Source organism: Oryzias latipes, chromosome 17, assembly GCF_002234675.1.
Source record: "Oryzias latipes chromosome 17, ASM223467v1".
Classification (NCBI taxonomy): Eukaryota; Metazoa; Chordata; class Actinopteri; order Beloniformes; family Adrianichthyidae; genus Oryzias; species Oryzias latipes.
This window is the reverse complement of record NC_019875.2, coordinates 27,057,572-27,070,841: the sequence shown is the minus strand read 5'-3', so window position 1 is coordinate 27,070,841 and position 13,270 is coordinate 27,057,572. Positions and strand designations below refer to the sequence as shown.

General features: G+C 36.9%; 1 protein-coding gene across 4 annotated transcripts in view; it reads left to right on the top strand.

Annotated features, from left to right (window-relative positions):
• Positions 1–13,270, top strand: part of LOC101173258 (voltage-dependent R-type calcium channel subunit alpha-1E) — a 67,947-nt gene that overhangs the window by 20,907 nt on the left and 33,770 nt on the right. For all 4 annotated transcript variants that reach the window (XM_020711142.2, XM_020711144.2, XM_020711145.2 and 1 more), the window contains 2 exons: positions 11,001–11,104; positions 12,289–12,447. In XM_020711142.2, the coding sequence (XP_020566801.1) occupies positions 11,001–11,104; positions 12,289–12,447 (263 nt within the window). The remainder of the gene's footprint in view (positions 1–11,000; positions 11,105–12,288; positions 12,448–13,270) is intronic.

The window sequence follows — 13,270 nt, the reverse complement described above, 5'->3', positions numbered from 1 at the left end:
TGGGATGGAACCCTCCATGCATGGTGAGGAGCTTTCGTGTTTTAACATCCGTGGTCTGTATCTCTTCCTTTATGTGTATATATATATATATATATATATTTATGTATATATATATATATATATCACAAAAGTTTGTTTCAAAGAAGTTGGTGAAGTGCATTTAAGCTATGTGACCGGAACTTCTTTTTTAGATGTTCATTGTCACTTTTTAATCCACACCCAGCGGCCAATCAGAATCGAGTACCATGGTATAACTACAGTTTCTTGCCCCATTTTAAGCTCATCTTACACACTAAACCACTTACTCACTTTAAAATGTTTTAATAAAAGGTGCTGCAATCTTAAAAACTTGCGGAATTTTCACTTCCAGCCAATGATGTGTGGGCATCTGGTCTCCCTCGACAATTTGGCATAATATTTGTATTGTTTTTGTTTGTCCTTTAGCCACCAACTTTCTGTAATTTATTTGTGATTGAGTTTGGAGACTTGAACACTTGTTGGTGCAAAACCAAAAAATAAATAAACAACCCAAACTTCCTACACCTTTTTGATAGGAAAGCCTCCCAAACCACAATCCAATTATGTTATTTCTGTCCTAATTTTTCACTTGAAACAATAATTTTAAGATTGAATTACTGAACATAACCCACCAGTGTAAGAAATGACTCCATGTCAAAAACATAGAAGTGAATTTCTAAAGAACTGCTTCTGCTCTGCAGATACTATGTCCAATAATGACACATTAATTAATCATAAAGTCATAATTAAAAGACTCAGGAGGCAAAATCGGAGTGAGTCCATAAGTTTTCCCAGAAAAAACTGTTACTACATTTGAATGCAATATCTGGCAAATGGTTTAAATCGCTGTTAAACACTCAAATTGGAAAAGAATAAAATGAAATCTCGGTGTGGGTTGTCATTTGGTTGCATAAATACGTGGAGTGTGTCAGAATGCACAGTGATTACAAGCCTTACTAAAAGATGATAGTAACACAGCTTTTAAAATCCTCCTCACTGTCAAATTCTCTGTTTAATTGTGACAGAATTCATTTTCTGTTATCCAGGCTGCGGCTGGTGAACCAACACATTCATTTAAGACACTGATTGTCATGTTGTGTCGGTGCATTCAAGCATGTCCCTCTGCACGCGTGGTATTTATCAGTATTTGTCACTGGTGCTGCAGTCAAGCAGCTACTAAAGCCGGGCTGATGTTCCTCGTTTCTAATTTTTGGTTTTAATTGTATAGATATGTATCTTTGTGGATGTTAGTTTGCACACAATGACACAACAAACACATGAATGCAGGAGGAGCGCATTTGCAGGCAGGCTCTGCAGTCAGCGATAGGTGGGTGGATTGGCAGTTGTGTCTAAAACCTGCTTTGGTTCGCCCCCAGGACCTCTGTGAATAAAATGTGAACAAGGCGCTGGAGATGTTATTCAAAAGCATAGAAAGAGCAGATGGACGGAGAAAGAAACAACAGGGAAAAGAGAGGTAGAGAAAAAAATTAAAAAGATAAACATGACGAGAATCTTAATTTGCTCCCTGTAGGACTGGCTTCAGTGAATTAGTTGTGCAGTTATCCATGTTTTCCACTGTTACTCCGCTCATGGTGCAGTATTCAACGTGCAGCGGAGATTGCTGTTGGCGTGTTGACATCTCATTTCAATCTGACACCCACATCTTTCTTTTTTACAGCATTTTTAATGTTTCAGTTTAACTCCTGCGTCTCTCTTTGGCTCCCACATGAAAGGGACTTTAGCATCATATTTTCAGGGCAGCAAATGGATAACCTACCGTTTAAAGTTTAAATTCTGATTACTTTTTGCTTTTTTAAAAATCCTTTTAGCAGCGGATTGAGTCTTTTTTATTCATCCTTTTGCTTTTCCGTTTAGACTGAAAAACATGGCCGTGATCATGAAGACGTGCACAAATGTAAAGTTGTTCATTTTACCGTTTTACTCTTAGGTACCACTTTGAAATTAAACTTTAAACTGGACACAAAGAGGAACAGAAATGATCCAAAGTAAAATTTCAGGCCAAGTCCAACCTTTTATTGAGTGTTATATTGGCTCTTGAGAAAAAGGGCAAACCTCAGAAACACACCCACACGGCCCAGGGCCATAACAATAAATTGTTTTTAAAAATAAAAGACAAGTTTTTATAATTAACTTTTTAAAACTGCAAAACCTTCTCTGGTGATTTATACAAAGCCAAACCTTAATATTTGCTTCACATTTTATAACTTTGGTTTTACCATAAAAACTCACCGAACAGAAATCACTTTTCACTTTTCTCATCTGAGAGTTTAAAAAATGTGTCTTTTGTCATAAGTGCTGAGTTTTTTAATTCACTATAGGGGTGTAAAAATTCATTTTAGCAACGATTGGATTATATGTGTGTTCCATTCGTTTTCGATTTCGGTTGATTTTAAATGTTGACCTAAAATGGATCCAGGACATCTTTAGCCGAAATTTCCACCTGGTACTGAACAGTGCAAGTGAAGTTGTCTAGATTCTTTGAATTTCTTCAAGATAACCAAGTGGAAATTAAATATGTGTACAGACAAACTAGTAAACAAAAATTAAAGACAAAGCCATTCAAATTTTAGTTTGCTAAAGTTTAGCCCACTGTTGTTTTTCCACATCCAAATGATCCAAAGGGAACATCATTAGAACATTCTGGCACACTGTATGGTCACATGTCTTTGCTAAATTCAAAGTGTTTCCACACATTGGACTAGAATGATGGACTGATCCATTTTTGCTGCATCACATGCGTGTGTTGTCTGCTGTGATGCACGTTTCTGCTGTAGTAAAATAAAACTACCATGCCTAAATCCAAAGGCTATTTTCCAATTTCTATGCGATTATCGATTTATCTGATTTTAAAACCTTTTTTTAATGGTATAGGTCAATTCGATTCCATCGTGCCTCAGACATATCGATCTGGTTTGATCCCAGGAAAAGAAATGGATACATTGATTAACTGATTAATTGTTACACCTCTAACATTCATTCACCCTCATACGGAAAATAAAGGACAGGGCAAAAGTTTCTTTTTAGTTCAGCAATTTTAAGAATGGCTTACATTCTAAATAAACAAATGTTTTAAAAACAGTTTTAAAATGAAACAGTAATTTAAAAGGATTGAAATAGTCAATTTAAGATGTTTGTGTTATGACTTTTTTATCTTTATATTCCAAAAAATGTGACATTTTGGTCTGTAATCTGAGTTAACATGTCATAAAGAGTCCTTTTTTTCTTTTCTTTTTTGTTTTTACTTTTCTACTGTTATTATAAATGAATATGATAATACAGATTCTGTATTCACAAAGCTTAACAGAAAGGTAAAGTGACACCAGTTGAGTCTCTGACAGTGTCTGGTTGGACAGTAGAGAGTATTTTCTAGAAAATACTTTTTTTGTGTGAGGACAATAGTGTGTTTGTGTAGTTTTTAGAGGCTTGTAAGCTTCTTGAAACTACCTGAAAGGATGTCAGTTACAGTATAAAATGCTCAAAAGTTGTGTGTGTATTTTGTGCAGCTCACAGATTCCTTTCTCTATTACAGTTCCAGCTGTGGCTGGAATTGGAAACAGACGACCTGATTTTTTTTCCACCTATCTGACACATTTACTAGTAGCACATATGCTGTCACTGTCTGTAACACACACACACACGTACACACACACACAGACATGCGCTGCAGTGGCACAGTACAAGTAAGTCAGACTTAAAAGAAAACACACATGGCCAGCTGGGAACTAAATCGAGGCCACTGGGCCAGTGCTGGCGGCATTTATTCCAATTCATATTAATGAAATTCTAGAAGCAAATCTGCTGGGACGTGGAGGTCAATTAAAACCCCTAATCTGACTGAGGAGTGTCTAGCAAAAAAGACCCCAGCTCGAACAATTTTCCCACAATCCAATTTAAACCTCCCGAAATCCCAAAATGTTCGACTATGTCCTTTGGCAAACAAGTGGGAACAGGTGGACTTTATGCTTTAGTTAGCTGTAACGTATCTCCTAAATGACCTGTAAGTTCGCTGGAACCTACTGTTAAGTAAAACATCAGCTATACTGCGCAGCTGTAAGTCTGTATGCGCATACGTTTGCAGAAACCTCCTCATCCCAGCTTTTCCTACTGTTCTCTTTACAGTTTCACGCTTGGCTGAAACTATAAACTGTAAACTGTCCTCGAACACTGAGTTCGAGGACAACATTTTTGTGTCCACACCTCATCAACACCGAACACACTGCTCTGAATTATCGGGCTTACTTATGTTACAGATTATCACCAGAAACAGCCAAACATAAGACTAAAACATGACTTAGTGTAGAAAAAATAAAAGTAAGTTTCATCCCAGGACCAGGTCTGGTTGGGACCATTGACTGTATCTGAGAACCGGATAGAATGAATGTGATGTCATCTGGTTTACTTCTGGCTCCAACCAAATGAAGTCCATTCAGCTGCCATTTTTCTGTCTCACTGAGCCAGATGTGGTCAGTAAGCTGTGATTCATCACTCTTGAAAGTGGGCTACACGAAATATGTCAATCAAACGTTCCAAGTGTGAGACCATCTACTTTTATTTATGCATCTGATTGGTCAGCTTATAACTTGAACAACTTACAATACAGAAAAAATATCATAAAAGAAATTAGGATTAGCAAGAACTTGTTCAAAAAATGTATCAGAACAAGAGCGGTTATTCTGACCAATAGAATGACTGAGTAACAGCTCTTTATTTCTCTGGAGAGGTCTTTGGGATTTTGGCTTCTTGGTGCCAGCGGGTACTTCCTGTATGGAATGCCAGGTGGGAGGGGTCAATGGGCTTGGTCAATAATGGCGCCCCTTATCAAAGCCCTGTACCCTGAATACGTCGTGGAGCTGCTCTGTGATTAAAATGGTGAGAATGTAAAGCTATATGAAGAACTGCAGTGGATTGAAGGGCCTAAATGACAGCGATCTGCGGCAAACTCAAGCGAAACGTGACAAAACTTAAAAATGACAAAACTAAACTTAGGAAAAAGAACGTTCAGATCTTAAGCATTGAACCTGTACAAAACATAGTCAAGATAAATGTAGCTTTTATTTTGGGAGCCAGAAAGAAATCCTGTTCTGAACAAAAATATTTGGAATAAGGCAGGTGTCTTTTAAATGTTTTCTTTCACATAACACCAAGCCTTAGAAAAAGGTAATAAAATTCTCTCTAGTTTGTGTTTTTGATTGAAACACGCACCGTGGCTCCATTTATAAAATGACTGTAGGCTGGGTCTTTTATTTTGAAATTGAAACAGAACAAAAATCATGTAATAAAGGCATCAATGACTTCTATTGTGGTGATTGGTAATCCCGTGGAAAAAGTTGCTTTTGCCACTTTATATGTAAGGTTGAAAGTTTTTGACAGTAAACAATGTTCTGCTCTTAAATCTGCTTTTACTTTGGATTATGTATGTGGTTCACGCATGTAAACCACAACCTAAATGAGGAACAAACAAACTAACTGAAAGCAGCTCTGGGTTTTCGCTCATATGAACTGGCTTTGTTTCTGACTTTCAAAATCATTTTGCAGGAATTACCCGTAAAATCACATCACTTACAGCATCACACTCAACATTCTTATTTGTTATTAATAGTTAATTCAGAATGTTACGAGGTTACAGCGTAACAAAAGTGTCTTTATGTTAAATGAATGACTTATCCTTTTTTTTTCAGGCTTAATTGTGGCGTTGATGTGAATTAACTCGGTTTGAGCGTTTCCCTCTGCGGAGTGCGCTGAGATGCAGAACATATGTAGCTCGGTGTCGTTTTTGGTGCGGCTCTTTGTGTAGGTGGAGGTGTGTGGGAGAGGCTGCCTTCTGCGATGGTAATGAATTCTGCCTCTCCAGAGCCCATGTTCTACAATTCTCTACAATAGTGCTTATCTTTAAGAGCCTCACATGAACAGGAGCTCGGTTTGGTTATCAGATGAATGTTTTATAGAGCTGTGTGTGTGTTTTAGTGGAGTTTAATCTCACTGTTCTGCTGATGGATGTTTGATGAAATAATAAATCATCCTTTTTTACCACAAGTCCACCTTTTTTTTCCTGATTCAGGACATCAGATTTTGGAAAAAACACTGTTAAAGCTTATTTTTCAAATTTCTTATTAAATTGTGCATCCATAACGTGTAAAATATGTGTTTCTTGATTATACTGTACAGCAGCTGTAAGAACATGGAACACACAGGATGATCTGTGAAAAGTGTTTCTTATTGTTACTTGTTCTTTAAGTCTTTTTTTTAATTGATTTTATTTATTTATTTATTCCAAGTATTGACAGTAATTGGAATGTTTGATGGCATCTGGCTCCAGTTATTTTATTGTTAATGTGATTCAACCCGGAAGTCAAACAGTTATTACTGTTATTTAACCAGGAAAGTCCTATTAAAACCCATTAATCTCTGTTCTAAAGAAAATCCTGGCCAAGAGGCAAAAAGTTACACACCCCCTAGACATTTCATACGAATGTAAAAACTTTAAAAAGTAAAAAAAAAAAACAGCTACAGGTAAATGATTTATTCATTTCCAGGTCCTTCATAATGGCTTCAAACTGCAGCCTCGGTTTGAGATTTGAGAGATTAATTGTTTTTGTAGAGAGTTCCAGTCTGAAGGTGCTTTATACTGAAAAGTCATCTTTCCTTTTTCTGCCCGGACTGGCAGCAAGTAGAAACGGAGGGCATAGGGTCCACAAGCAGCCAAAAACTGGAGTGACACCAAGACGAATCAATTTCAAAACGAGTCACCAAACTGCAGAACTTAAATCAGCAAAATGAAGTGAACTCACAAAAAATAATCTGAATGTGAACAACAAAGTAGTTTTAATGGAATTGAACCTAAAACATGTTGAAACCAACAAACATAGCCTCAGAATAACTGTGAACTTTGGCAAATGGCATTTTTTTCTAATCTCACGACGCAGGAAGCTGCTTTTCCTCATCTTTAAAGTGTTCTTTGGTATCAAACCTAAAAGAAATCAATACCATGTTTTTTAATTTTGGTATGAGATCCTTAATAAAAATAGTTTTTTACAAATCAAAAACTCTACACTGCTTACCTTGTTTACATGGTTACTCTGAGCTGAATACAGTGGCGTCAAATACAACCAAAACTAAGAAATAACAATTATCGTGGTGACAATAGAAATGTTATACCAGGGATTTTTTTTTATTTTTTCCTGTGTGAAACCCACAATTGTCAGTCTCTTACAAACCATATTAAGGGAAAATAAACGAGCAATGCTCGTATATGTATTCCCAACAAAAAAAAAATCTTCATACCTTGCGTCCTTAGTTTATTTGCCAATACATCAGTCTTTTATATAAAATAACTGACTCTTACTTGTTTATATTTGTTTTCCAAGTTTCAAATATACTGTTACCATTAAATTTATTTGACAAAAATTAGTCTTCTACATATATTTATGTCAAATACAATAAAAATGCAAATATTGAAGCTTGTGACTACTAAAAGGTATTCATCTTTAAAAACTAAAAATCTAGTGGAAACCTAATAAGGTAATAAAACCAAAAAACCTGATGGAGGTATGATTAATGAGCTAATATAAAAACACAGGACATTTTATTTTTTACAGTCTCTTCTGAATTGCTTTTTTTTTCTCTCACAGCAAAACCTTGAAAGAACTGCTGTAGCTGCCTACTTTTGTTTGATGTGCTTGCTTTGCACTCGTTCCTGTCATCCCTGTTTCCCATCATGCATTTCCTTTGATATTCACAAAAAGGGAAAAAGTTAAATGAAACATGGGTTTTATATTTAGATATAAACTATATTTTTCCAGTCATCTTAAGCTTGCAAAAATCTTCAAACTGCGGATTTTTGTCCCAATGCTTTGAAAAGGAACAATTAATATTCCTGTTTATCACAAAGCAGGGAGAAATCACAGCTTTTTTTCCACACACAGGGACAGCTTTGGAGATGTTATCTTAAAATCATTGTTCTGGACATTTTATATTTGTGAAAATATGAAATATAGAATAAGGGGCCAGGGAATAGTGAAATAGGGATGAACGCTTTTCTCTATTTGTTTGTAGAATTGTGGAGGTTGATGAGTACCTGTGTGGCTTATCCTTGGTTCTGCCGCAAATCATATTAACCAACATGCTGAACTTAGTTTAACAGTTTATTGTTGATTATTTTTATCTTTTTTGCTGTAACCCGGGATTAAGAAGAGTTTTCAAAAATATATTAAACAATACGCTTTTAAAATTCTGTTTCTGTTCAGTAAATGGGTTTTATGTTTCAAACTACCGGTAATGTTAAAATTGTTTTTATTGTTTTAAAAAAAATGTTTTTATCACATTGTTATTCATTAGAAAGTTGTTTTTTATTGTTAGATGTTGCAGAAGCAGCATAAAGGACTTTTATAGTATAGAACGGATCACCACTGTTAACTTGTGTCTCATATAAACCGTAGTTCTTTACCTAACAGTTCAAGTTAAAAAAGAAAAGTTAAAGTAACATCGAAAGGAAAAAGCAAAAACATAGAAAGACATTTTAGAACAAAGGCTTTTGCTTTCTAACCTACCAGAAAAGAAACCTCAGGGTTGTGCGCTTCCTTCTTCTTCTTATTAGCATTTTTTTATTTTGGTGGTTGGCAATCAACTGGTTGGTGCATACACCCCCACTACCTGTTCTAGGGTGTGGATCAGGAGAACTGTAGCATACCCCAGACTATATATATATAGTTTAAATGAACAATATATCATTCTAAGCACTATAAAAAGTATTTATTCCTCCACCTCAATTCTACCCACAAACTTGGTCGTTCTCGAAAATAAAATAAAAATATCACAACCAGCTCGACTACATAATACGCTTTGTAAATACCAGCTTATTTTTATTGTTTGTATGCTTATTATTACATGTTCAATGGATTCATCAACACCACAAAAGTCCTATTTCCCACTTGTGTGTTTACCTAAGCTGCTCATTGAGATATGTTGGCCAAATCTGAGTCTGGATATTATTTTATCTTCCCAACTGTTCCTCCCAAGATACATCCCATATCCCACTATCTTCTGCATTCCATAGGATTGCTGGTTTTTCATTTATGTTTTTTTGGCTTGGTTTTGAGTTGTTCCCCTTTCAGTCTCACCATGTGCAGGTTGATTCTCCACAGCTGTTGTCAGGTCATCTGCTCTGTCTCCAGTTTTGTTGCTCCAATGGTTTTGTCATTTTTACACCCTATTTATTATTTATCAAACCTGCATTTTGGGTCCTACACCAACAGTTCCTGACAGAAACAGTCTCCAACAGCTGGTACAAACAGAATTTTTCCTATCGATTCCAATAAAAATAGTTTTTTTAAGTCACCGGTAAACACCGGGTCAGCTGGTTTGATTTGAAGACAAGTACCGGTAACACAAGTTTGCTTTTCATCCAGGCTTTACAGGAATACAACTTAAAGTATATGTTATCTATAGACTGCACCACACTAAAGATCAATTTGGTTTTGACTTAAGGAAACTGAATAGTCCTTCTCAGTCGAGCTGGAATTCGACAGGAGCTCAGACAAAATCATCAAAGAAAAGGAGGAAAGCACTTTAATTAGTCTTTTAACAATACAAGTTTGGCATGTTTCCTGCCATTATTAGCTCCTTCCATTGACTGTATTGACTTTATGTGCAGAAAACTGCGAATAAAGGTCCAACATTTACGCTCTAGTCTCTGTTAAGAGCCTGGAAAGCTTCTTTTTTTTTGCACCATGGTAACTTTTTATTCACGGGGAGCTCCTTGGCCATACGAAGACAAATAAAGTGTTATTTTTAAGATGGTGGTTTTCCGTCAACCAGACTATGATTGATCCAAGAAAAGTGTTTCAAGTTTGGAGATTGATTGAAGCAGCAGCAGTCAGCGCACACGGTGTCCACTACCTACAGTGAAGCTTTAAAGAAAAGTCTCCAAACATTTGTGAGCGTTTTCAGATTTATCTGCATTAGTGTGAACATAGCCTCACTCATTCACTCACTCATTTGGCCTCTCTACCTCCCACTGCTTTCAGTAGAGATTCTGCGTGGGTTTATACTTGAGTTTCTGCCATGTGCTTTCTACCCCCTGCTCACACACACACACACACACAAGCAGATGAGAGCACACACACATTTACACTCCTCCACACTTCCTAACAATGTCCAAAGATAAGTTGTTTTTCTTTAAGTTTATGCATTTGTCAGTGTTTGTAAAAACAGAAAAACAGCAGAAAATTATAAATTGCGCTGCACAAAATGAATTTGATGCTTAATTTTTCTCGGTTTACGAAAGAAAAATCTTTTATGATATGGGTCCTTTATGACTGAAAATAGCAGAAGCCTCATCAGAACCATCCAGATTAGGTTTGGACGCGGTGCCTGTCGGTCGCTCTGGATGCTGTTTTCCAGTGTTTGTGTGTAGGTGGAGGCACGTCAATGTGTGTGTGGGTGGATGTGAGTAGAGATGCCTGCCAGGTGTATGTGGCTGTGCATTCTGTGTCTCTCCCTGTGCAGGTCTGCTACATTAAATGGAAATACAGTAGCACACTTAGAGGCGGTACAGTTGTCTGCTTCACATTGAAAAGAAAAAGTAAAAATTTACATTTTTCTTTCTTTCCAACTGGATTACATTTGCTGAGAAAAAATAAACTGTTAAGCCATTACGTCCATTTGTTGCTTTTAGTCTATTTTTGAATCCAATCCCGTAGACACATCTGACAAAAACCATTAGTGTCAAGAGCGCAAGATTTGTGCCAGATTTAGCTGCTAATGGGTCTATTTAATGTCCCTCTTGCATAATTTGTGTCTTAACCCAATATTTATTCTTGTTTTTAGGCTATAACTAAAGTGACTTTACATCTCGTTTTAAAATCAGTTTGTTACAAAAACTGAAACTGTTTTATTTGTTCAATGCTTCCACCATCACAATTGCCAGTAGTGATGTTAAAACAGTGAATGATGTGTATTTTTAGGATCCTGGCCACAGCTGGTGCCCACATGAACATCCCTGTGGACCTGCGGACCCTCAGGGCTGTGCGAGTGCTGAGACCTCTCAAACTCGTCTCTGGAATCCCGAGTGAGTCAGTCGCCGGCCTCCAGCGGCATTTCTAAAGCATTACCAAACTTATGCTAATGAACTTCCCATTTAACACGGATTGTGTCATCACTGTACCTATTTAGTACTAACTCAGTGGTTTTGTCAAATTAGAGTTGGTTTTAAACGTGCCTCTCAACCACTGACTGTTTATAAGACCTGGATTGACTAACCCCTCCCACCTGGCGTTCCAAACAGGAAATACCCGCTGGTACCAAGAAGCTAAAAAAGAAACAGCTATTACTCAGTCATTATCATTCAACAAAAGTACGTGGGCTCATGTTAAACGTTTGACAGATTCCTTCTGAGCCCGCTTTCAAGTGGTAGTGGTGTGTGCTCCCAACAGGCTAACTGAAAAGTAGTTACCATAAAAGTGTTGACTCAAAGCAACGGACAAATCGCTGCTCACTGACTTGATCTGGCTCCAACATGGCGGCATCCCAATTGTGAAAAAATAGTGACTGAATTGACTTCAATTGGTTGGAGCCGGAAGTAAATCATTTTTTATGGATGATGTCTCACCTACCTGGTCCAATTCTCATATCAGTCAATGGTCCCAATCTTTAAAATAATAAAAATATGGTATAAACTTAGTGTGTTTGTCTCATTTAACATTTCAGATTGAATAGAAACCTGGAGCTATATCGCTCAGGTTCCTCCAAGATTCTAACGTTAAGAATTGTGACTTTCCACTTAAATAACAACGTGTCAATCTTTTTCAACAATGCTTGCTTTTTAAAAATATTTTATTGCTGTATTTATCATTCATGACAACAATTGGGGGACATTTTTTTTTTGTACACCTGAAATGTGCACATTTTAGGGGTATGGTCTTTTGATTGACTGGTGGGTTGTTTAGTGGGTGAATCCAACAGAGCTTTAAACTTTTGTTTGAACCCCCAAATCACTATTTTCAAATGGGTAAACTCCAGTTAATCTGTCTTTCTGAAAATACAGATTGTCCGGTTATAGATCCAGGGGCATATGTGCCTAGGTTTTTTAATAATTTTTTATACATAGGTATATTTAAAAAGTGCAATCATATTTTGGGGACTTTAGAGTCATCAAAGGGGATCTGGTAAAGTATTGTACTAAAGAAAAAAGTAATACAACAATAAAGTGTGCTGTTAGTCTTTCTGAAATGTTTTTGTTGTCACTGTTTTCAGGTTTGCAGATCGTGCTGAAGTCCATCATGAAGGCCATGATCCCCCTGCTCCAGATCGGCCTGCTCTTGTTCTTTGCCATCCTGATGTTTGCCATCATCGGGCTGGAGTTTTACAGCGGGAAGCTTCACCACACCTGCATGCCATCGTACGACATTCTCGGTAAATAAAAGCTGCTTCTTCTGCAGGTGGATCCTTTAAGTATGAATAGGCAGAGAGAAACCAGAGGAGCCCAAATTGTTGTTAATTTGAAAGCTTTTAGCTTAACACTCAACTCAGAATGCGCCTCCCAGTCTGTGGGCATCTTGCTGTTTAGTAGTGTGTTATTTTTTTATTACTGCGTTGTTGAGCTGACTGTAGAGCAGGGTTTGTTTTTGGATTATTTATGACTAAGTAATCACGAGCAGGTACACAAAACATGTGGTTTACTCAAATTTCTCAAAGAGAGGGTGTGAATGTCTTTGTTGGAGGCCTCCAGCAGCAACAGCGAGCTGAGAGGTATGATTGGAGTTGTTGTCGGCTGATTTAGCTACCGCTTAATTAGTCAACAACTGCTCTGTAATCATACCCCCACACCATTGCATTTACTGTCATCGCCTGACATGACTCTGAGCTGAATCCAGATCCGGGGCCAAAATAAACCCAAAGAATTCAACTCAAAGAAAGTCTTTCCCGTTCTCACTGTTTTTGTAACAGTTTGAAGATAACACGAAAACGTGCAAATATACTCTATTTCTTGATAAAATGAACAGTGCTGTCCAACTTTGTGCATAGATTTGGTGAAGTTTAGCCCAGGATTCTTTGAAGCCATATAATAACATTAAATGCAGATAACCTATTTGATAAATTTTGCAGTTAAATACTTTTCATTTCTTCATGTAGAGCAGACATACATCTAAATGCATTTTTACCAAAACTACTGTGAATGTCTTATTTGAAGACCAGAAAAAGAATGCAAAAAATGTCTGTCTGGAAAAAACAAAGC